We start from the raw sequence: 22,632 nt of genomic DNA, 5'->3' as shown, positions 1-22,632 counted from the left end.
TGAAAAAACTACATAATACCTGTAGTCAATAGAATGAAGAGTAGTGCCACATCATTGATATTAGTGAGAGGAATACTGCCTCAATGTTGGTGACAAGTGGAGGAATTATTCCCCACTCTTGGTGTCAGCTGGAGGAATAGTACCCCATTGTTGGTGTCAGCTGGAGGAATAGAGCCCCATTGTTGATGTCAGCGATAGGAATAGTGCCCTATTGTTGGTGTCAACGGGAGGTATGGTGCCCCATTTTTGGTGTCAGTAGGAGGAATAATGACCCACTGTCCGGTGTCCGTGAAAGGAATGGTGCCTCACCATTGGTGTCAGTGAGAGAAATTATGCCCCATCGTTAGTGTCTGTGGGTTGAATAATGCCCTATCTTTGTTGTCAGTTGGTTGAATAATGCCCCATCGGTGTCTGTGAGAGGAATAATGCCCCATCTTTGGTGTCAATGGGAGGAATAATGTCCCACTGTTGGTGCCAGCGAAAGGAATGATGCCCCGTCGTTGGTGTCAGTGAGAGGAATTATGCCTCATGAGCTGGATAAAATCAAGCAAAAAGCTGCTTACAGCTCATGGGCCACAGTTTGGATACCACTGTCTTAGAAAACAGAGAGCATGTGTGAAAAACAGTCTTTCTTCTAAGGTTCATATAATAAAATGAACTTTGATTACTGTGGGCTTCAAGTAGGCAACTAAATCTGGCCCCCAAACAGTCAACCAAACAGTACCTGCATCTATTTAGAGGTAGGCACTGTTGGGGTATTCTAACAGCTGGCAGGGTCTTCTGTCAAAATACAGTAGCAGCAATTGGGAGACTCGGCCATTTGCGCAGTGTATCATGGGAGGGAGGAATCCAATTTTTTTTCTATATGTGTATGGCCAGCTTTACTTCCATAACAGATACAATTAGCTAATATCTTAGCAAAGTGTTTCCAATTGCCAGCCACAGATCACCCTTTACACTAAAGTCTTTTTTTCCATATATCTTCAGAGTAGCAGAATCTACAGAAGATGTATCTCCTCTTCGACCTCCTCGATTCATTCATGAAGATGGAGTAATTCGACCATACAATCAAAGTGAAGCTCAGGGTCTGAACTTATTTGAGGTAGGTTCATAAATCATACAGACTGTGTTGGCAGTAGTTGGCTTTAGATTTGTACCTGTCATGTATCTGTGTGTTTTTGTATCAGTTGTTCTGATGCACTTCTATTATAAATAAAGCTTTAACATATATTAATGACTATGAGGAACATTATCACTAAAATCACGAACTAAGGCAAAGTGAGAAGCTATGTGTAGTTCTAAATATTCCCTGTGTTGTCCAACCGCACTGCCAGGTTTCATTAGTAACCTTTTATAGAAAAAAATAGATTTTCATAGGGAGGAATGGTTTGCTTTAGGGCTGGGTTGACACTACTGCGGCTACGATTTGATCTCCTGGGCAATTATTTAGTGTGACTTGGTTGCATGTTGGATTTTGTTTGCATTTTCTATGTGGTCAAAATATCATTTGAATCACAACAAAGCAGCATAGAACTCTATTCCAAAATGGCACCATACTGTGCTGCACTGATGTGAATGGGCACCCTTGAAAACAATGTGTTTGTCATTGTCTTACAATTCTGTGCGACTCACGTCGCATCTGAAATCGCACTAGTGTGGACCAGGCCTTAAAGAGAATGTGCTGTTTGTTGACCTGTGTCACTTTGTTGAAGTTCACTTCGTAAACAGTCAACCCCAAAATCTGTCTGTGTGTGGGCAAAAACCAACCATCACAACCGGTTCAGTCTGATCCATCAATGACCCAGAAGAAGCTTGTTTGTTGGTAGCTGTTAGTAGAGCTTGCAATTAGAAGAAAGCCAAACAAATGTAGTATTTTTTTTTATAATGTGTACTTTCTGATACATCTGTCCATTTAGTAGAATTGAAGTGGAACTCCAGCCCCAACTTTTGTTTCAGACAAACTGAGAATCTAAGCCATGTCTTATTACTGTCTGTTTACATGAGGGTATAGGGTCAGGAAGTGGTGGGAAATCTTTTGCATTGGAGGACGGTGATTGTCTAGTGGGGGAAAGTTAGAGCCTTTCTTAAGTTTATTTTTACTGTCACTGCCCCACTGGGGAGGTTTAGGGGATAAGAATAAGGGAAAACAACTGATAGAGGATGGCAGAAAAAAAACTGACAGAGGTACTAACCGTTCTGGACTCTGTCCAAACAGTTTTAGCTGGAGTTCCACTTTAATAAAACATTGCAACTACATACAACCTATTCAGATTTTTATTGGAATTTAAAATTTTGTCAGCAGCTCTTGTTATGTAACCCTCTCATAACCAGAGGTCTCAATATTTTTCATCCTAGGTAGAAGTATCTCCAATACTATTATCTAGACAGTCATGTTTATTTACAGTACTGTTGCTCAGCCATATTGCAATTTATGGCAAAGATGTATTTGCTTTTTCTAAAAACTGTCATTGTAAGAAAATGTATAATAGTCTTTGCATGCAAAATGGTGTCCTGGTTCATATATTTAGAATTAATTTCATTCTAAATTCTTTTGCTGTAAGACACATTTATGTATTTTAAATTTAAGGGGAATGTATAGTCTATTTTCGCTGTTTTTCCAGATATGCATGTAAGGTAGATCAGCTTGGTGTTAATAAAGTGTGTGTCAATGTGGGTTAATTTTTTTATTTATTTATAAAACCTTGATTCTATGTGTATTTTGTAATTATATATATACACAGAGTTAGCTCATTACATTATCAAGCATTGTACTGAGAAGTGCTGCACCAGGGTTGTGCTTTACTGTTCCTTGCCACAATACAAATCTATGAGTCAGGGTACTCCTTAAAGTGCAATTTCACCCAAAAGGGGAAGTTACACCCCCTGGATACCTAGTTTTGAGAGTTACCTGCTCCCACTTCTGCTCCAATTGCCTAGACGATCAAAGCATAAGTTCGACAATCCCCCCCAACCCCTTCTTTTTGCCTGTGATGTGTCCCAGAAGGCTCCAGAACTATTAACAAAGCACAGCTCGTGCATGCACAGTGGCAAGCTGGCTGTGAAGCCACAAGGAGTCACATCCAGCTTCCCACAGTTAACACACCAGCGTCGGGGACCCGAAGACTGGTGTAGAACCAGAATTACCCTCATGTTGGCACCAACATCACCTCCTCTGGATGCCGGATCTTTGGTCTTATTGTTCCTGCCTGTTTAAAGAAGATTTAAACAGGCAGGAAAGTTTGTTTTATTGCATAAAAGGCATAGTATGTCTCTTCTGCAATGAAGAGCCTGCCTTCTAGCAATTTTTAAGCATTTCACTTTAGTTCCACTTTAAAATGAGATAAATACAGAGTTTCACTTTAGTGCTTAATCTTGAAATCTCTGTATTTAATACAATAATAAAACACGGAATAGCATCAAAAATGTGGGATTAATGTCAAAAATTGCTTCAGAAAGATCTGTACTTGTGAAAAATATATTATACATTCCCTTTAATCCAGAGGCTGAACAATTGCCATCATAGAATTTTCTTAATATTCTACAACAGCACATCTAAGAGAGTAGACCCAACTACCTGTAAAGTTACAGGAAGAGTTTAAATTGCCCGCCACTTTCTCACAATATGTTTTTTCTTGTCCTTTTCAGCACGTAGCAGGAACAGGAAGAGTTCTTCCTGGGAAAAAAGGGCAGATAGTATTTGGAGCTTATTTTTTCCCTAGGGTTCACATTTTCTCATTCATAATATTCTAAAATGCTTGGTTAAAAGGTTTTCAATTTCTACAGCCCACCCTTAGTGAATTTATCTAGTAAATCTCTTGAGTATGCCACTGTGCACTGTAGTGTAAATCAAAAGATATTGTTTTAATGGATATCCTATTCTAACATTATTTAGCAATTGCGCTGGTCTGGCCCCGTCTCTTACAAATAAATGAACACAGTGCCTGTAAAAGAACCGTGTTGATAACTACCTGTCCTGCAGTGCTGATCTTGGCTCCCTCTTACTGTGCGAAGAATCTTCTGCATTCACCAATCCCATACCTGTGTCCAATGCCTGTTTCCCATCTGTACTCTGTGGCCTCTCCTACTGACCCTACATCACTACAGGAAATAGTGGATGTAGGAGCCTGTGGAAGGAACCACAGTGCTCAACAGGGGACCAGGCATCTGATTCAACTGGAAGTAGCAGTGGTAGCGAGCCAAAATCTGCACCACTGGCACAGGCAACACATTCTTTAACTTTAAAGCTAAACTTGGGGCATGGAAGCGTTCATTTAAATTTGTATGCATGAAATGCCTTTGCAAACCCAGACATTACCTTATAAAAGTAACGGAGACATTATCACTGTACTTTGTGTAGCCTGTGCAGAGAGCAGAGCTGTGGAAGGGACCCAGCAGGCCTCACCCTCTACAGGAGGGGGGCGGTTACATGGAGACAGCAGCAATTTCCAATTATTATTACACTGGATTAATGCACAGATCTGAAATAAATACACCCAATACTGAAAGAAAAATACTGGCCTTTTGTATTTGCTCATTTGCTTAATCCAGGGTTCAGCTTCAAATATTTCTGTCACGATGTTATAACACCTGTTGTTATAATGGTATATATTGAGAGTTTTAAATTGGTTCTTTTTGACTGTAATAGACTTCTACAGTCAGGTCCATAAATATTGGGACATCGACACAATTCTAACATTTTTGGCTCTATACACCACCACAATGGATTTGAAATGAAACGAACAAGATGTGCTTTAACTGCAGACTGTCAGCTTTAATTTGAGGGTATTTACATCCAAATCAGATGAACGGTGTAGGAATTACAACAGTTTGCATATGTGCCTCCCACTTGTTAAGGGACCAAAAGTAATGAGACAATTGGCTTCTCAGCTGTTCCATGGCCAGGTGTGTGTTATTCCCTCATTATCCCAATTACAATGAGCAGATAAAAGGTCCAGAGTTCATTTCAAGTGTGCTATTTGCATTTGGAATCTGTTGCTGTCAACTCTCAAGATGAGATCCAAAGAGCTGTCACTATCAGTGAAGCAAGCCATCATTAGGCTGAAAAAACAAAACAAACCCATCAGAGAGATAGCAAAAACATTAGGTGTGGCCAAAACAACTGTTTGGAACATTCTTAAGAAGGAACGCACCGGTGAGCTCAGCAACACCAAAAGACCCGGAAGACCATGGAAAACAACTGTGGTGGATGACCGAAGAATTCTTTCCCTGGTGAAGAAAACACCCTTCGCAACAGTTGGCCAGATCAAGAACACTCTGCAGGAAGTAGGTGTATGTGTGTCAAAGTCAACAATCAAGAGAAGACTTCACCAAAGTGAATACAGAGGGTTCACCACAAGATGTAAACCATTGGTGAGCCTCAAAAACAGGAAGGCCAGATTAGAGTTTGCCAAACGACATCTAAAAAAGCCTTCACAGTTCTGGAACAACATCCTATGGACAGATGAGACCAAGATCAACTTGTACCAGAGTGATGGGAAGAGAAGAATATGGAGAAGGAAAGGAACTGCTCATGATCCTAAGCATACCACCTCATCAGTGAAGCATGGTGGTGGTAGTGTCATGGCGTGGGCATGTATGGCTGCCAATGGAACTGGTTCTCTTGTATTTATTGATGATGTGACTGCTGACAAAAGCAGCAGGATGAATTCTGAAGTGTTTCGGGCAATATTATCTGCTCATATTCAGCCAAATGCATCAGAACTCATTGGACGCCGCTTCACAGTGCAGATGGACAATGACCCAAAGCATACTGCAAAAGCAACCAAAGAGTTTTTTTTAAGGGAAAGAAGTGGAATGTTATGCAATGGCCAAGTTAATCGCCTGACCTGAATCCGATTGAGCATGCATTTCACTTGCTGAAGACAAAACTGAAATGAAAATGCCCCAAGAACAAGCAGGAACTGAAGACAGTTGCAGTAGAGGCCTGGCAGAGCATCACCAGGGATGAAACCCAGCGTCTGGTGATGTCTATGCGTTCCAGACTTCAGGCTGTAATTGACTGCAAAGGATTTGCAACCAAGTGTTAAAAAGTGAAAGTTTGATTTATGATTATTATTCTGTCCCATTACTTTTGGTCCCTTAACAAGTGGGAGGCACATATGCAAACTGTTGTAATTCCTACACCGTTCACCTGATTTGGATGTAAATACCCTTAAATTAAAGCTGACAGTCTGCAGTTAAAGCACATCTTGTTCGTTTCATTTCAAATCCGTTGTGGTGGTGTATAGAGCCAAAAATGTTAGAATTGTGTCGATGTCTCAATATTTATGGACCTGACTGTAGATGCATGCTAGCCCAATAGTGGCTCTGCGCTTTGCGCATTATCTAGTTTTATGTCTGTATATTGGGGAGACTTATACCAGGAAATGAATAAGCTAAAAAATGTCTAACTTTTTTGTCTATCTTCTTTCTTTTTTTCACATACGCAGCAATAACTGGAATGAAGGAGAGTAAACTACCTTTTTCTTATCTTCATTCTAATTTCCACAGTTCCATTCTGTTCATGTTTAGGATGGATTTCACGCCAAGAACCAGGACCTATTGGTCTTAAGCACTTCATTAGCTCATAGCTTCTGCCATCTGCAAAATGTAACCTTCTTTAGACTCTTTCCAGCAAAGATGCTTTCAGTAGACTATCCCATTGCATTATATTCTTTATATGTACTGTATTAATCATTTGTGTCATCCAAAGCACTTGCTGCTACACATAAGTAGTTATGTATTACAGGTGCCATTTTTCTGTATTTCAAAGTCTTGTACGGATTATAATTATTCTGGTGTTAAATGTGTGTGCCTTGTTAGTATATTCTTTGAGTATAGATATTCCTATTTGTGCCTGGACAGAATCTTTTGGATGGTATCTTTTGCCTATAGCTGTTGCTTTTTGATTTATGTTTTTTTCTGACTTTACCTCTTTTGAATAATATATTTTTAAAAAGAATTTTATATTGTTTTGTACTTACGTTTCTTCCATGGTAATATGGGGTTGAGTTTAGGCTCTGACAGTACTTTAAAAAAGCACATCTTAAGATTCAAGGACATAAGACCAGATGCAAGGATTAGGTGTAATTCATTCTCCCATGTGTCTGTGTAAAGACACTTTAATCACTTTTTATGAGAGTAAAGTCAGGTACACATGTACCAGCCAACTTTCGGTATGTGTGTACTCTCCTGTCAAACGGTCATGCTGAAAAACCGCATTCGATCAGCCATTGTAACCATTGGCTGCAAGCACTCATCAGTGTATTCTGGCAGGAGGGGAGTCCCCTGTCAGAAAACAATAAATTGGCAGGAAAGATCCCTGCAATCACATCACTTGTGTTGATGCTGGGACCTTTACTTTTTTTTCCTGTTTAACCCACTGATTGATAGAAAAAACACTGTGTGTCTGAATGTTTAGTTCACATTTTAAACAATAACAAGTGGAAAAAACACCTTTATGTACATTCACACCATTGGAAGAAAATGCATGTGAATACACTGGAATTACCTGGATATCTGCAGTTATAGACACAAAGGTTCTTTTATACCCTTACTGAACATATTGTGTAAAATTTGCATTGATGCCAAAAAGGGTATGTTAACTCTAGTTTTACTTTTTGTTTTTTAGCGCTATAACTATGATTATATTGTATTTATCAGCAATAGCCAAACATTTTCTGTGGCTTTCAATAAGTAAACTATTCCTCCTTACAAAACTGTATCCATTCATTGTTAATGCTGGAATTCCTAACATAGAACAATCTGGTTGTGGTCTGGATTGTGACCTCTGAGGGAGAGTAGTGACAGTAATATATTTCCTCAGTCTGTAGACAACTACTTACTATGGACCGATGAACTTCAAGGCCTATAGAAATGCTTGTGTTTCTTTTTCTAGCCTTGTGCACCTATGCTTTCTTATTCTGAGGTCCAGTGCAAATTATTTTGATTGGGGCATGGAACACATATAATTTTGTTTGCTCTTTTCACAAGGCAAACCCTCAAACCACACGCATCTTGGCTCATCTCATTGATAGGAATTCTCAAATCCAATTACCCTTTTTTCAAAATGATATGTCAGTGCCAATTGTTGATGTTTGTTAAATAAGTCTGTCATTATTATTATTATGAATTATGTGAAGATCAGACTTCATTTTAAGAGCCTATCCTGTAGAAAGCCAAGTAATTTTACAAGTTCACAATCCTTTTTAGTATCAGTTAATAATAATAAAATTTCAGCATATCTGTAAGCTGTATGTTATAATTTATTGTGCAGAATATAGTTGTCAACTTACTAGTAGCTAATGCGTAATAAGCGTACAGGCCTTCCTTTGTTATTAGTCTATCTCAGAACAGGTAGAGAGGAAAAGGTCTGAACCTTGCAAAGTCTACTAGGGGCTTTAACAAAGTTTCAAAATTCAAGAAAATGTGACTGGGCCATACCCCAACTCAGGGCTTTTGTTTGTTTTAGTCCCCTTATATAGAACATATAATATATTGCCAAAAGTATTCGGATGTCTGCCTTTACATGCACATGAAGTTTAATGGCATCCCAGTGTTAGTCCGTAGCATTCAGTATTGAGTTGGTCCACCCTTTGCAGCTATAACAGCTTCAACTGTTCTGGGAAGGCTGTCCACAAGGTTTAGGAGTGTGTCTATGGGAAGGTTTGACCATTCTTCCAGAAGTGCATCTGTGAGGTCAGGCACTGATGTCGCATGAGAAGACCTGGCTCGCACTCTCTGCTCTAATTCATCCCAAAGGTGTTCTATCCAGTTGAGGTCAGGACTGCGTGGGCCAGTCAAGTTCCTCCACCCCAAACTCCCTCATCTATGTCTTTACAGACCTTGCTTTGTGCGCTGGTGCGCAGTCATGTTGGAACAAGAAGGGGCCATCTCCAAACTGTTCCCAAAATGTTGGGAACATGAAATTGTCCAGAATGTCTTGGTATGCTGACGCCTTAAGAGTTCCTTTCACTGGAACTAGGGGGCCAAGCCCAACCCCTGAGAAACAATCCCCCCACCACCAAACTTTACACTTGGCACAATGCAGTCAGGCAAGTACCGTTCTTCTGGCAACCACCAAACCCAGATACGTCCATCAGATTGTCAGACAGAGAAGTGCGATTCATCATTCCAGAGAACACGTCTCCACTGCTCTAGAGTCCAGTGGCAGTGAGCTTTTTGTACCACTGCATCCGACGCTTTGCATTGCACTTGGTGATGTAAGGCTTGGATGCAGCTGCTCGCCCATGGAAACCCATTCCATGAAGCTCTCTACACACTGTTGTTGTGCTAATCTGAAGACAACACAAAGTTTGGTGGTCTTTATCTATTGATTCTGCAGACAGTTGGCGACCTCTGCACACTGTTCGCTTCAGCATGCACTGACCCCGCTCTGTCATTTTACCTGACCTACCTCTTTGTGACTGAGTTGCTGATGTTCCTAGTTGCTTCCACTTTGTTATAATACCACTAACAGTTGAATGTGGAATATTTAGTAGCAAGGAAATTTCACAGATGGACTTATTGCACAGGTGGCAACCTATCACGGTACCACACTTAAATTCACTAAGCTCCTGAGAGCGACCCATTCTTCACAAATTTTTGTAGAAGCAGTATGCATGCCTAGGTGCTTGATTTTTACACCTGTGGACATGGAAGTGAGTGGAACACCTGAATCCAATGATTTGGAGGGGTGTCGCAATACTTTTGGCAATATAGTGTATGTGAAGATGGGAGATGCAGGGTAACAAGCATGGAAACATATAACAGTTCATGGGTATACAGGTTGTTAATATTTCAGCTATACCAACTTCTCAGGTTTTACATCTTTGTGGGGGAAAGGGGAGGCAGTAAATGCACAAGCATCCATTAGCAACATAGGTTAAATTTACTATCATTATTGTTTGGTAAATGAAAAGATATTTTCTTGCCTGCACCTATTGCGTCTTTGTGGTCTCAAGCCAAAATTGCATATCATTTTATGGGTGGTGGACTTTCTAAATTTCTATAGATTAAATAATCTAACTATTTATTTGACATTTACTAGGAGTCTATTACTCTTTGCACAAGTGGAGGTGTTGCCATCCCTGTAGTTCCCTGTAGTTATCACAGATTATCTTAGATCAGGGGTGGGCAAACTTTTTGACTTGAGGGCCGCAATGGGTTCATATATTGGACCCAAAGGGCAGGACCAAGAGTAGATGAATGATGTGTATGTGTCATCCATAGTAAGTATAGTAATATTCCCCCATAGTAAGCATAGTAATTCATCCCCCATATAGTAATTCATCCCCCATATAGTAATTCATCCCCCATATAGTAATTCACCCCCCATATAGTAATTCATCCCCCATATAGTAATTCATCCCCCATATAGTAATTCATCCCCCATAGTAATTCATCCCCCATAGTAATTCATCCCCCATAGTAATTCATCCCCCATAGTAATTCATCCCCCATAGTAATTCATCCCCCATATAGTAATTCATCCTCCATAGTAATTCATCCCCCATATAGTAATTCATCCCCCATATAGTAATTCATCCCCCATGTAGTAATTCATCCCCCATGTAGTAATTCATCCCCCATATGGTAATTCATCCCCCATATAGTAATTCATCCCCCATATAGTAATTCATCCCCCATATAGTAATTCATCCCCCATAGTAATTCATCCCCCATAGTAATTCATCCCCCATATAGTAATTCATCCCCCATATAGTAATTCATCCTCCATATAGTAATTCATCCTCCATATAGTAATTCATCCCCCATATAGTAATTCATCCCCCATATAGTAATTCATCCCCCATATAGTAATTCATCCCCCATATAGTAATTCATCCCCCCTATAGTAATTCATTCCCTTATTAATTCATCCCCCATATTAAGTCCCCAAGTCCCCCCTGTGTCAATTCACTTACCTTTGCTCCGCGCGTTCCTCTCCCCGTGTTCCCGCGCCGTTCCGGTCTTCAGGGCGGACTGTGAGAGGAGCCTAGCTCCCCTCACGTTCCTCACGCTACCCCGCCTACACACATTCTGACAGCCGATGTTTGCCACGCTCCGCAGGCCGGATTAAAAGGTCCGCCGGGCCGTAGTTTGCCCATTGCTGTCTTAGATACACCTTTTATCAAAACTCTCAACAGTTCTATGTACAGTATTTTTATTCTCATTGAATTGTTTGTGATATCAGAGGAGTCAGTCACATTGGTCATGCAGAATTATGAATCCAGATCACATAAAGATTAAAAACCCCTCACAATACTTTACATGTAAATATTGTCTTAAAATCTTTGGTAGGTGTCACCAATCATTTTCTTATGTATATTGACATAAGGGGATATGAGGAGGGACTTTATGCTGATAAGTTTACTTTTTCATAGATCAAGGTTCGCTTTTTCAAACACAGTGACCCAAAAGTAATAAATATTGTAATAAACCAATAAAGGTATACATTTCTGAATAGTATGTGGACATAATATTATAGATTAGTACATACAAAAAACTAAGAGATTACATATCAGTTATTGAAAGCAGTCATGCACCTCTCTCCCATCCCGTTAGGGCATGCCCCAAGATAGATTCATGCTGCATAAATACAATGGGAAGGGAAAAAGTTGCAAGAGAGAGAGAGGAGACAAGATGGCAGTTTATATACACAAATGAAGCACATGCAACCCCCCCAGGAAAATCCCAACCATCTAGCATGCCAATGACTACCCCAGGTAGATCACAGTTCCCAAAAGGGGAAAAGATACTTACCAACTGGTAGAAGAAAGAATATGCAGGGAGAATACCCCCCCCCCATTTGGCAGGCAAACTAGTTGGTCCCAGAGAGGATTGTGGGACAGACATGCCTGCCAGAATCTTCCCACTAAATAGCCCCCTGTCGGCACCCTCAAACAACACATCAGTCCTTTCTTGGGCCTATGATAATCCACATGCAATTCAGATATGTATACCTATGTTGTTTTATATTATTATTAATGATTTTTTTTACATGCAGTGTAAGGAGACATTTGGGTAACTGTGTCTAAAGAAACTAACCTTGATCCACAGAATGCACATCATGTCAACTTATTTGCATGAAAGCCTTCTACACGTCCCTCCCAAATGTCATTATACATAAGATAATGACTGGTGATACCTAAAAAGGGCTTTAGGACAATATCTATTTTGTGCTGGTTTTGTGCGATCTGTGGCCTTGTTTCATAATTCTGCTTGATAGTGCGGCAGTTTTGATATCATAATAAATAAATATATATATATGTATATATATTTATTTAATTCTGTGAAAATAAAAAATATTTGATAAGATCTTTTGATAATAGGTGTATACAGTGCCTTGAAAATGTATTCATACCCCTTGAAATTTTCCACATTTTGTCATGTTCCAACCAAGAACGTAAATGTGTTTTATTGGGATCTTATGTGATAGGCCAACACAAAGTGGCACATAATTGTGAAGTGGAAGGAAAATGATAAATGGTTTTCAAAATGTTTTACAAATATGTGAAAAGTGTGGCCTGCATTTGTATTCAACCCCCCCTGAGTCAATACTTTGTAGTACCGCCTTTCGCTGCAATTACAGCTGAAAGTCTTTTTGGGGATGTCTCTACCAGCTGTGCACATCTAAAGAGTGAAATGTTTGCCCATTCTTCTTTGCAAAATAGATCAAGCTCTGTCAGACTGGATGGAGAGCGTCTGTGAACAGAAATTTTCAAGTCTTGCCACAGATTCTCAATTGGATTTAGGTCTAGACTTTGACTGGGCCATTCTATCACATGAATATGATTTGATCTAAACTATTCTATTGTAGCTCTGGCTGTATGTTTAGGGTCGTTGTCCCTGTTCCTGTTGAAGAAAAGCATCCCCACAACATGATGCTGCCACCACCATGTTTCACAGTGGAGATGGTGTGTTCAGGGTGTTAGTTTTCCGCCACACATAGCATTTTGCTTTTTGGCCAAAAAGTAAAATTTTGGTCTCATCTGACCAGAGCACCTTCCTTCCATATGTTTGCTGTGTCCCCCACATGGCTTCTCACAAACTGCAAACGGGCCTTCTTATGGCTTTCTTCTTGCCACTCTTCCATAAAGGATTTGTGGAGTGCATGACTAATAGTTGTCCTGTGGACAGATTCTCCCACCTGAGCTGTGGATCTCTGCAGCTCCCCCAGAGTTACCATGGGCCTCTTGGCTGCTTCTCTGATTAATGCTCTCCTTACCCTTCCTGTCAGTTTTAGGTAGATGACCATGTCTTGGTAGGTTTGCAGTTGTGCCATACTCTTTCCATTTTCGGATGATGGATTGAACAGTTCTCCCTGAGATGTTTAAAGCTTGGGATATTTTTTTTATAACCTAACCCTTCTTTAAACTTCTCCACATTATCCATGACCTGCCTGGTGTGTTCCTTGGCCTTCATATTGCTGTTTGTTCACTAATGTCCTCTAACGAACATCTGAGAGCTTCACAGAACATCTGTATTTATAAATTACACAGAGGTGGACTCTGTTTATTAATTTACTAATTCTGAAGGCAATTAGTTCCACTAGATTTTAGTTAGGGGTATCAGAGTAAAGGGGACTGAATACAAATGCACGCCATACTTTTCAGATATTTATTTGTAAAAAATGTTGAAAACCGTTTATCATTTTCCTTCCACTTCACAATTATGTGCCACTTTGTGTTGGTCTATTACATAAAACCCTGATAAAATACATTTATGTTTTTGGGTTTAACATGACAAAATGTGGAAAATTTCAAGGGGTATGAATACTTTTTCAAGGCACTGTATATGGTAATTCTTGATTTAAGGTGTCTTTATAGTCCCATTTGTATGGGCTTAGAAATTGTACATTGAATAAAAGTTGATGGGCAACCTACAGGTCAGTTTGCCCTTTGTGATATTTGAAAACCTAGCCTTTAGAACAGTCTTAGTGAAAAGCAGTTCAACCAGCCATGTACAGTAAAAATAATCAGTTACCATATTTCTGATACCATATGTCAAATGACAGAAACACGAATTTCAGGCTTTGCTGACAAATGCATTTTTTGCAGTGCAAAACATTTTCTCCAAATACATTTATAGTTGATTTTATGTAAGCACAATAGTAACTATATTTGCAGATTCTAACAGTAATGTAGGCATACTTGGTTAAGAATGTTCATGTAGGCAGAAGACAGACTGCAGTTGCAATCAACAAGCTGGTAGATGCAGTTAGGTAATTGGCTAATGTGGCTAATTTGCACATTTATATTATAAGCTCTAGTTTGCACCCCCTTCTGTAATTCTCTGAACATCCAGGCCTTTAAAAAAAAATGACACTCAGCCAGCACAATATTATATCTGCTGTGTGTAGCCCAATTCTGGCTATAAACAAGCTGATTTTTCAGCCAAAAGGACAAAGTTCAGGTGTTCCACTATTAAAGTTTTTTCCTGGGTAACAAATAGAAAATCTTCCTGCATCCCAATAAAGCCTGGGACTGCTGATATTTTTCATTTTAGAATGGATTATTCACAATGAGATTATCCAGTTGTCACTGCAAAAATTGCAGTTTCTACCATATATATTATATGTTTCAATCTTCTAATTTTGGGAGGATGTATAACTATCATAGCTTGTGTCAGATTGATTGATAAATCTACTTGTCTATGGCCAGGGCCTGACTTGTCTTACCACCTAAAAATATGCAAGGCAAAAGTATAGCTGAGAAAGGTAAATTGAATCTGTGTAAATCTGTGATTGCACAGTATTACTTGAAGCTCAACTCCAAGAACAGTAGAACTTCTCCCTTGCAGTGGGGATGCCTCCCGCACTGCAGGAATTAAATGCATGGTTAGGTCTAGGGAATGCTTAGGTCGGGGGAACAAGTAAAATAGTTTTGCTTACCAGATCCAGCATTTCCCCAGCAGACTGTACTCACCTACGCTTCAGCAGTGGGCTGTTCCATGGTGCTCTTAAGAGGCTGGGAGGGCAGACACCGTCTTGCAGTGCAGAGGCGCCTGCATGAGTCGAAGATTGGGCAAGTATTGTCTTAATCATACAGTACAGGACGCAGCAACTGATTCTTAGACCATGGGTTATTTGCATCGACCTTTGAGTGATTGGACACTGCCAAAAAGCTTTGCTGGGACTGTCCTCCAGTATATCTATATAAACCTGCCTATTCCATGAGGCTCCAGTTTTTAATTGAGTTCTTAATTGATGGAACCCTTCTGCTTTTGGAGAATATTTTACATTTATATTTTCCTTTTCTTCTTCGACTGACACTTCTATAAAGATCTGACTGCTTTTTCCCCTATGGCTGACTAAGAGATTCTGGATCAGTTACCCTTGGTATATACCTAGGGAACTATACCTGGACCTCCAACAGTTGGGCCAGCCTGTAATGTTTGCTTCAGGCACTGGATCCTGTGTTGGGCACTCACCTTGGCACATGGTGCAACTAGTGAGTTAGCCACAGGTTGCTTTAAAGGTCCAGTCCAATTCCAAAGGCACTCAGACGCAGAAGACCCCTTTGTGGGTATGCCCACAATGACAAGTGAGGCCAGGACCCTGACTGGGACCATCAACATGGACAAGATGTAAAACAGGGTTTTCCTGTACCCTGTGATAGCCTATACTCCCTATCTGTTCCCAAATCAATTTAATTCCTACATTTATGAAACAATCGCTACGTTCTCTGGTACTATTTATTAGACCCATATTCACTCCTTGAGCATTCATATCCAGTGGTGCCTTGGATACCTTTTACTACAAGGTTTCTGAGCCTAACTCATTGAACCATGTTCTCAAATGCTGATGGTTACACATCTCCCTTTCGGTTGATCCTGACTCATCGTTCCCGGGCTCCTCCGTCGAACTTGTTTTGTCCGAGGTACCTGGGTCTTAATCTGTCATTCTATTTCACTTTCTCCTGTATCATGACATTTTTGTTCAGGTACATATTCTCATTAGCACCCCTTGGTTGCCCCTCCTTGAGAATTTCTTATTCTAAAAAATCTTGTGCAAACCTCTTAATTTAAAATCAGCCACAAGCATCAATGGTGGAAAAAAAACACCCTAAAAATTGTAAATTTAAATGTGTCGCTCTTATCTATACTCCGCCCCGGTTCACACCAGTGTTACTGGGAACAAATATCCTGGAAGCCAGTTTTTCTGGTCTCCCTGCTGCTCTACTTATTGCCTTCTTTGGGAATGTCATTCTCCTTCCTCATATCTTGCCTCAAAGTCATGTAAAACAATTTACAATTCACCTGATGGGTGGGATCAGGACTGTCCTCTATAGAACTACCTGCCACATCTTTCCTTGTTTTTTCACAGGGTGGTCCCTCTATGGATTACCTCCCTCCCCTTCCACCTGGCTGGGTGATTATTATCCCTTTTCTTTCAGGACTTTTGCTCTCAGGAGAAAGTTCTCCTTTCCTAACTGAGCAGATCCTCACAGAGATGATGGGGTTCTTGGGCTTTTTACAGCATCTACCACCTGATCCTCCATTGACGTTTTCAAAACTGTTTGCGGCTGTTGGAGCCTCTGCTGATGGCTAATGCAGGCTTTGGCTGCAAGGTGCTTTTTCTGTCAACAGGTTGTTCCAGTCCATGGACCCTTGCTGTTTGGCTATTTTGTTTACCAAACCTTGAATTTTGGCTTGGGTGAGTTTCATGGCCTAAAGCCTGGTACACTGAACCAGGTACGCTGGACGAAAATCTGCTTGCCTGAATGAAAAAAAACTGAGGAGCTCACAAGGAGGTATCTGTACGAACAATGAAACTTAGTACAGCGATCTCTCTGCTGAGCTATTGTGGTCTGACAGGGGGACCTCCCCCCAACAGAACACCCTGGTCAACACTCATTGGCTGATAGCTAATCTGATGCCGATCAGCTGCTGGTTTTCCCGCAAGCCTGTTCGACAAAAACTGGCCGTGAGATCGGCTTCTGTAAACAAGGACCTGTACACGCAGGCCAAATGTTGGCCTGTATCCACTCTACCGACTGATTTCGGCCAGCATTAGAATCCATTCCTGTTTCCTGTATTGTATGTCCAAGATAATAAGAATTTTGATGTACCTGTACATTCCATATCCTGGTGTAAAGTACAGGACACCTGTCCCTCCCCACTTTTCTCTTTGATCTGCTTAAAAAAACTGGAGCCTCATGAAGTGGGCAGGGTTATATGGATACACGAAGGGATGGTCCTGACAAAGCCTTTTGCAATTGTCCATTCACCTGAAGGCAGCAGCATAATCTATGGTCCAAGAATCAGCTTCCTGTGTTCTGTACTGTATTGCATGATAAGTGGTCCCCTAGAACTAAATGAGCATTTAACCCTTATAGTGCATATTCTTGCTTTCTTGGAGTTAAGCTTTAACTAATATGCTCAATACTAGGGGTGGTTAAGTGATCTGTTGTAGCTCATCCCTGCTTCTATAAAAATTTCAGAAATATATATAATGAACTTGGATGTGTTATACAATATGTGTATAAAGCACTGTGTTTTATACGACTGTCAAATGCACAATAACCATGGCATTTGTTTTCAAGCACAGGAATTTTATAAATTTATGGAAATATTTAGACTTTATTTGTAGTTTTGTGTAATAAATAATGTACCAGTTATTAAAATCATTGCTTATATAAAGTAGAAAAATGTGGCGTAGACTTTATCATTGCTATTTGATATAATATTAATACTTTTAAATATTTCATATTCTTGTTCTGTTATTTAAACTAATGAATGTTTATATGCAAATAAAGGACCAGTTATTCTTGTTCAGATAAATATATCAAACTGTATTCACCAAGCACTTAAAAAAAATAATTGCTGTAAGTAATATATTTTGATGACTGTATGCTGTTATTTTATGTAATTATGGTATTCTGTATATTTAATGTTCCTATATCACATGACATAAGCTTAAAGTAGTTCTAAACCTCCCTTTTTACATAAAGTACATCTATTCGTTATATGAAGCAAGCTTCCATCGTTTTTGTTTTTTTGTTTTTCTTAATAATATGCCTGTCATCATATATCACTAATGTTATTTATCTGGTTTATCGTGATTCCTCTTTTTATATTAGCTTCCAGCTGGTAGAGTATGCTCCCAAGTACAAGTGAACAAGTTTTGGAACTACATGTCCCATCATACCTTGCTTTTTGCATGTACTCCTCCTAGAGCAGCTGATGCAAGGATGAGCAGACTCCCCATCAGCTGCAGAAGGAAAGCTTTCCTCTCCTCTTCCCAGGCATGCCCATTCCCCACCTCCCAGCAGCAGTATCCTCCAATCCCAGGATCCCTGTGCGTGCAGGCAAAAACAGTGTTAGGGTGCCAGTATGTAGTCCTAAGTCTGAGAGACGGCACATACAGGTGCCACACTGATAGGGGGCACTGCAGAGAGGAGACCAGTGGAAGTGACTCAAAGAAAGGAAAGCATACTAATATAAAGGAAGAGTTTGGAAACAACAGGTTTCCAAACTAATGATTTAAGGTTATCAATAAGGAACCTAAATTTACAATGAAATGTGAGGGTTTACTATCACTTTAAGCTTCCCTGATAATCCCTTTTATAGTAGTTTGTCCTACTGTCACATTTGCTGATAAGCTAGTCTGCCAGAAAATGTGGATTAAAATATGAATAAATGTCTGTAGTATTCAGTAAAGTGAATACTATGATTACATGTATTAGTTCTTTTAACATCATGCCGTTTTTGAAATGTGATATTTTTCATAACAGTATTTGGGTAACTTTTTTTTAATTGTTTGAATATGTAACCAAAACTTAGGAGCCTAGTTTTAAAAAAAAATTTATAGAAATTCTTATTTAAAAAAAAATAAATAAATTGCTCCACCTTTGGGCAAGTCTCTTCTCCAGTGGTTATCCTTGAAAGTTATTTACAGTTGGCCTGTGTCAGTGGGCTTTTGTTCACTTCAAAAGGTTTTGCATTCCCAGACAAGTCTATGGAAATGCAAAACTTGCTTGAGACAAATCAAATGCAAGTCAGAAGGAGACCAATTGCAAGTCAAATGCTCCTGTCCATGAATTCTGATTGATTTCAGATACATCACAAACTGATAACATCGACTAAAACCCATCTATACAAGCCATTAGGGTAGTATAAATGAGAGGAGTCTATAAATTTGCAATGTCTGACTATAGAGAGTTTTCCCTGGATCATGTCCACTTTATATGTATTGTGAAATAAATGTAGCATTTGCCAGGTCTGCTTTGTTTAATGGGCAAAACTGACTAAAATGTCCAAGGGGAAAAGTGGCAAAATAGATTTTTTTGGCCTGTATAAATAGGACCCATAGGTCCTTAATGTAGCAATGTACTTTAATAATTAAGTGTTCTGTATGGTAGTAACAGATTTTTCAGTTAATGTGAATTTTTTGTCTCTGGAGTGAGCAATAAATGCATTTTCTGAATCATATTTTAAGGCTCATTTTGTGACATTATTATGGATATGTAACTTCATTTCTTCCAGGTTGTACTTCATATTATAGCAAGCAGTCTGTGGCATTGCAGTGCTTATTCCCTAAATACCTTTCTTTTCCTGCTTTATTCTGCGATCACATCTTTGCACGTTCGGTCTCACTGCTGTACATGATCAGGACAGTGTGTGGGTGGGGATGAAGCCTCAGTTGAATGTCACTGCCTGTATAGTTGCAAAAGTGTACTGGACTTAAATTCCTATCAGCCATTGCTGCCCTTTTGACTGCTGTATGCAGACTACAGGTACACTATGAATCTTTGTGGCAGCTTGTAGTCCTACTGTGGGGGTGCACATGGCAGGATGACAACACTACTGCTATATGTCAAAGTAGTGAGTGAGCATTGTCACCCTATTACTGGAAGCTAATAGAATAAGAAGTATCCAACACAGAGTGACGACTGTGGGGATGTAAAAAGGTCTCCCAAGTGCCACGTCCTATGTAGTTCAACCAAAGAAAAGGAGGCCAGAATTAGGACTTTAGATGCACTACAACAATATTAATTAAAATAATTTATTTATTCGAATATACACCATTACACAGCAATGCATAGAAATTATCTGCTAAGAATTTAAGACCCCCATTAATGGTGATGCATTCTTTGCAGTTACAAAACTCGTAGATGCATAAAATTATTTTGATCCATACAAATGTACCGTGTCCTAGTAAGGGTATCAAGGAACATGAATCAGATGTGAGTGACGATAGTTACTCAACAAGTTTTGCGAGAATATTGCTTCCTCAGGAGCTACTACATGAAAGAAAATTGGATATAAATATAACATAATATAACATATTATATGGTCAATCATTCCTCATTATACATATTCTGTATATACCTTAAAACATAGGCAACGGTGCAGAAATTGGGGGGGGGGGGGGATTTGTGAGGCATCCACGTCTCACAGGCAAGTTAGAAGGGGGATCTCAAAAGGATATATCACATTCTAGGTAGTCCTAAGAAGGACCTGCTGGTGTATAAAAAGTATACAGACATTATGACCTGACAAAGGCCTTTCCAGATGTAAATAGGGAATGTATTGATAGTAGAAAATACTGTATTAACCTTCCATTTTCAGAAGCTATAATAGTATCACCAACTTCAGAGCCACAAGGCCACTCAAAGAGTATTCAATGACGTTAACTGTATGGAGAGGGTATAGTCCCCCCCAAAACAGCAATTGCGAAAAGCAACCCTTCCAATTTGAGAGACCTGGAGCAGATGGCGAATGAAGAGTTGTCCAGAATTTCAGTAGAGAGGTGTAAGAAACTCATTGATGGTTACTAGAAGCAATTGATTTTGGGTGTTATTTTCCACAGGGTGTGCAAAATAAACATGAGAATGCCTAAACATTTGTAATTACAACCATTTTCTGGGCAAAGTGGTGCAGTATATTTTTTACCATGACTTTATAGCACATCTATATTCATGTTTCTTATCTCAGGGGAATTCTAGTCTGGCTTCCCATTTCACTATGGTTGCCAGTGGTGGTTTGGAAGAGAGATCGAGGAATAAAAGTGTACAAATATGAAATTAGCCCTGGACTGTGATGGTAATCTTGGCATATAAACTCAACGTACAGGTGTTGCAAGGTTTCTGTGTTTTGACAGTGCTAATGATATAATTTCTGATCAAAAGATATTGGAAACATTCAGAGGCAGAAAGCCTGTACATGTCTCTAAAAAATTGGAATAGTTTTGTGCCATCAGAGGATTAAAATTTGTATAGGTGTGCATTACTGCAGTAAATCCAGCATCTAAAGGACTCAGGAGAGGATACCCAGCGCTAAAGAGGGGGTTATGCAGGTAAGTTAAGGGTGGGAGTGAGTGATTAAACTTGATTGTGCAAGACTAGGTAGTTTGTGGAAAATATTTTGTCATCGGAATCCTAGGAATTGTAGTACGTCAGTAGTCGGTTGAAATCCAAATGTTGTCATAACGTGTTAAGAGTTTGGGGGAGGAAGATATTGAGGAATTTTTTTTTTGCTATTAATTGTTAGCCCAGACAGGTTGGTGAAGGCAGAGAACGTAGTAATCCATTCAGGAATAAGGTACGAGGGTTGGTCAAAAAGTGTAGCATTTAGTCTGAGAAAAGACCGCTTGTTCAAGACCCTGAATAATGGAGTGGTAATCAGCTGAGCCAGAAGCTCTATAGCGTGCACAAACCATAAAGGGGATAACGAGAAACCCTGTTTACTGCTGTGCAGGATGTTAAATTAAGCTGCTTTAAAACAAGAGTGTTTCACAAATGGATATTGTTTACATTTTTTTTAAATGGAGGCCAAAGTCCCATTTACTGTACATAGCACATGAAACAGGTACGACCAAGAGAGAATTGGATGCCTTTTTAATATCTATATATAACAGCATGGACAGAATGTACATGTTTTTTGGTTATATGTGTGTAACCACAGTATATCTTCTAATATCACTAGCCTGGAAGGTTAAAATGAACCCCACGTGGTCTTTCCCAGCTATAGGCATTCTATCATGGAGTTTAATCTGGTGGCTAGTATTTTCATTTCTATATAAGAGGTAGGCTTATAATTTGATTAGTGGGTAATATTCATATTGGGCTTCAAGATCTTGCATATAAAAGCCATCAGGGATTTTGAACTAAAGGTATCTCCTTTCTGAATGCAGTTAAAAGCATCTACAAGGAGTGGGGTTAGGTGTTCAGTAAATTTATTGTAGTATGAAGCTGTAAATTCATCAGGCCTCAGCTTCTTATTGGTTTTAGGGATTTAATGGCCATGCATAGCTTCGATGAGGTGACAAGCTGATTAAAGGCCTTTCTGGCCAATGGAGATAAGGTGAGGAGGTGTAGTTCAGACACCCATTGGTCTGCTACAGATTTACAAAATGTTTTTGTACTTTGGTTTAAAATAATATTGGTGAAGTGTGTTTAGAATCTTGGTGGGATTGCTAGTATATACATCTCTACCAAGTAGAAGGTTTGTGAGTAGAATCAATATTTCTGAGCCTGTTGGCAGGCCCAGAGTCTTGCTTATTGCCTTTCAAATAGTATTTCTGTGCTGTACGTCTGTGCTGATTTAGGTGTGGTGTATTAACAAGAGATTTAGGTTGTGCCTTGCTGTTAGGTGCTTGGCTTACTGATGGGTGTCAGGTTTGTTTTA

General features: G+C 39.6%; 1 protein-coding gene across 2 annotated transcripts in view; it reads left to right on the top strand.

Moving 5' to 3' along the window:
- The window catches only part of VPS13C (vacuolar protein sorting 13 homolog C), a 352,171-nt gene that overhangs the window by 316,829 nt on the left and 12,710 nt on the right, over positions 1 to 22,632 (top strand). For both annotated transcript variants that reach the window (XM_089671418.1, XM_089671417.1), the window contains one exon: positions 988 to 1,102. In XM_089671418.1, coding sequence (XP_089527544.1) covers positions 988 to 1,102 — 115 coding nt within the window. The remainder of the gene's footprint in view (positions 1 to 987; positions 1,103 to 22,632) is intronic.

The sequence above is a fragment of the Staurois parvus genome, unplaced genomic scaffold (assembly GCF_062004578.1).
Source record: "Staurois parvus isolate SC_StPar_1 unplaced genomic scaffold, SC_StPar_1.0 ptg000105l, whole genome shotgun sequence".
NCBI lineage: Eukaryota > Metazoa > Chordata > Amphibia > Anura > Ranidae > Staurois > Staurois parvus.
Note: the sequence above shows the minus strand (reverse complement) of the source record. Positions and strands in the feature narration are given on the sequence as shown.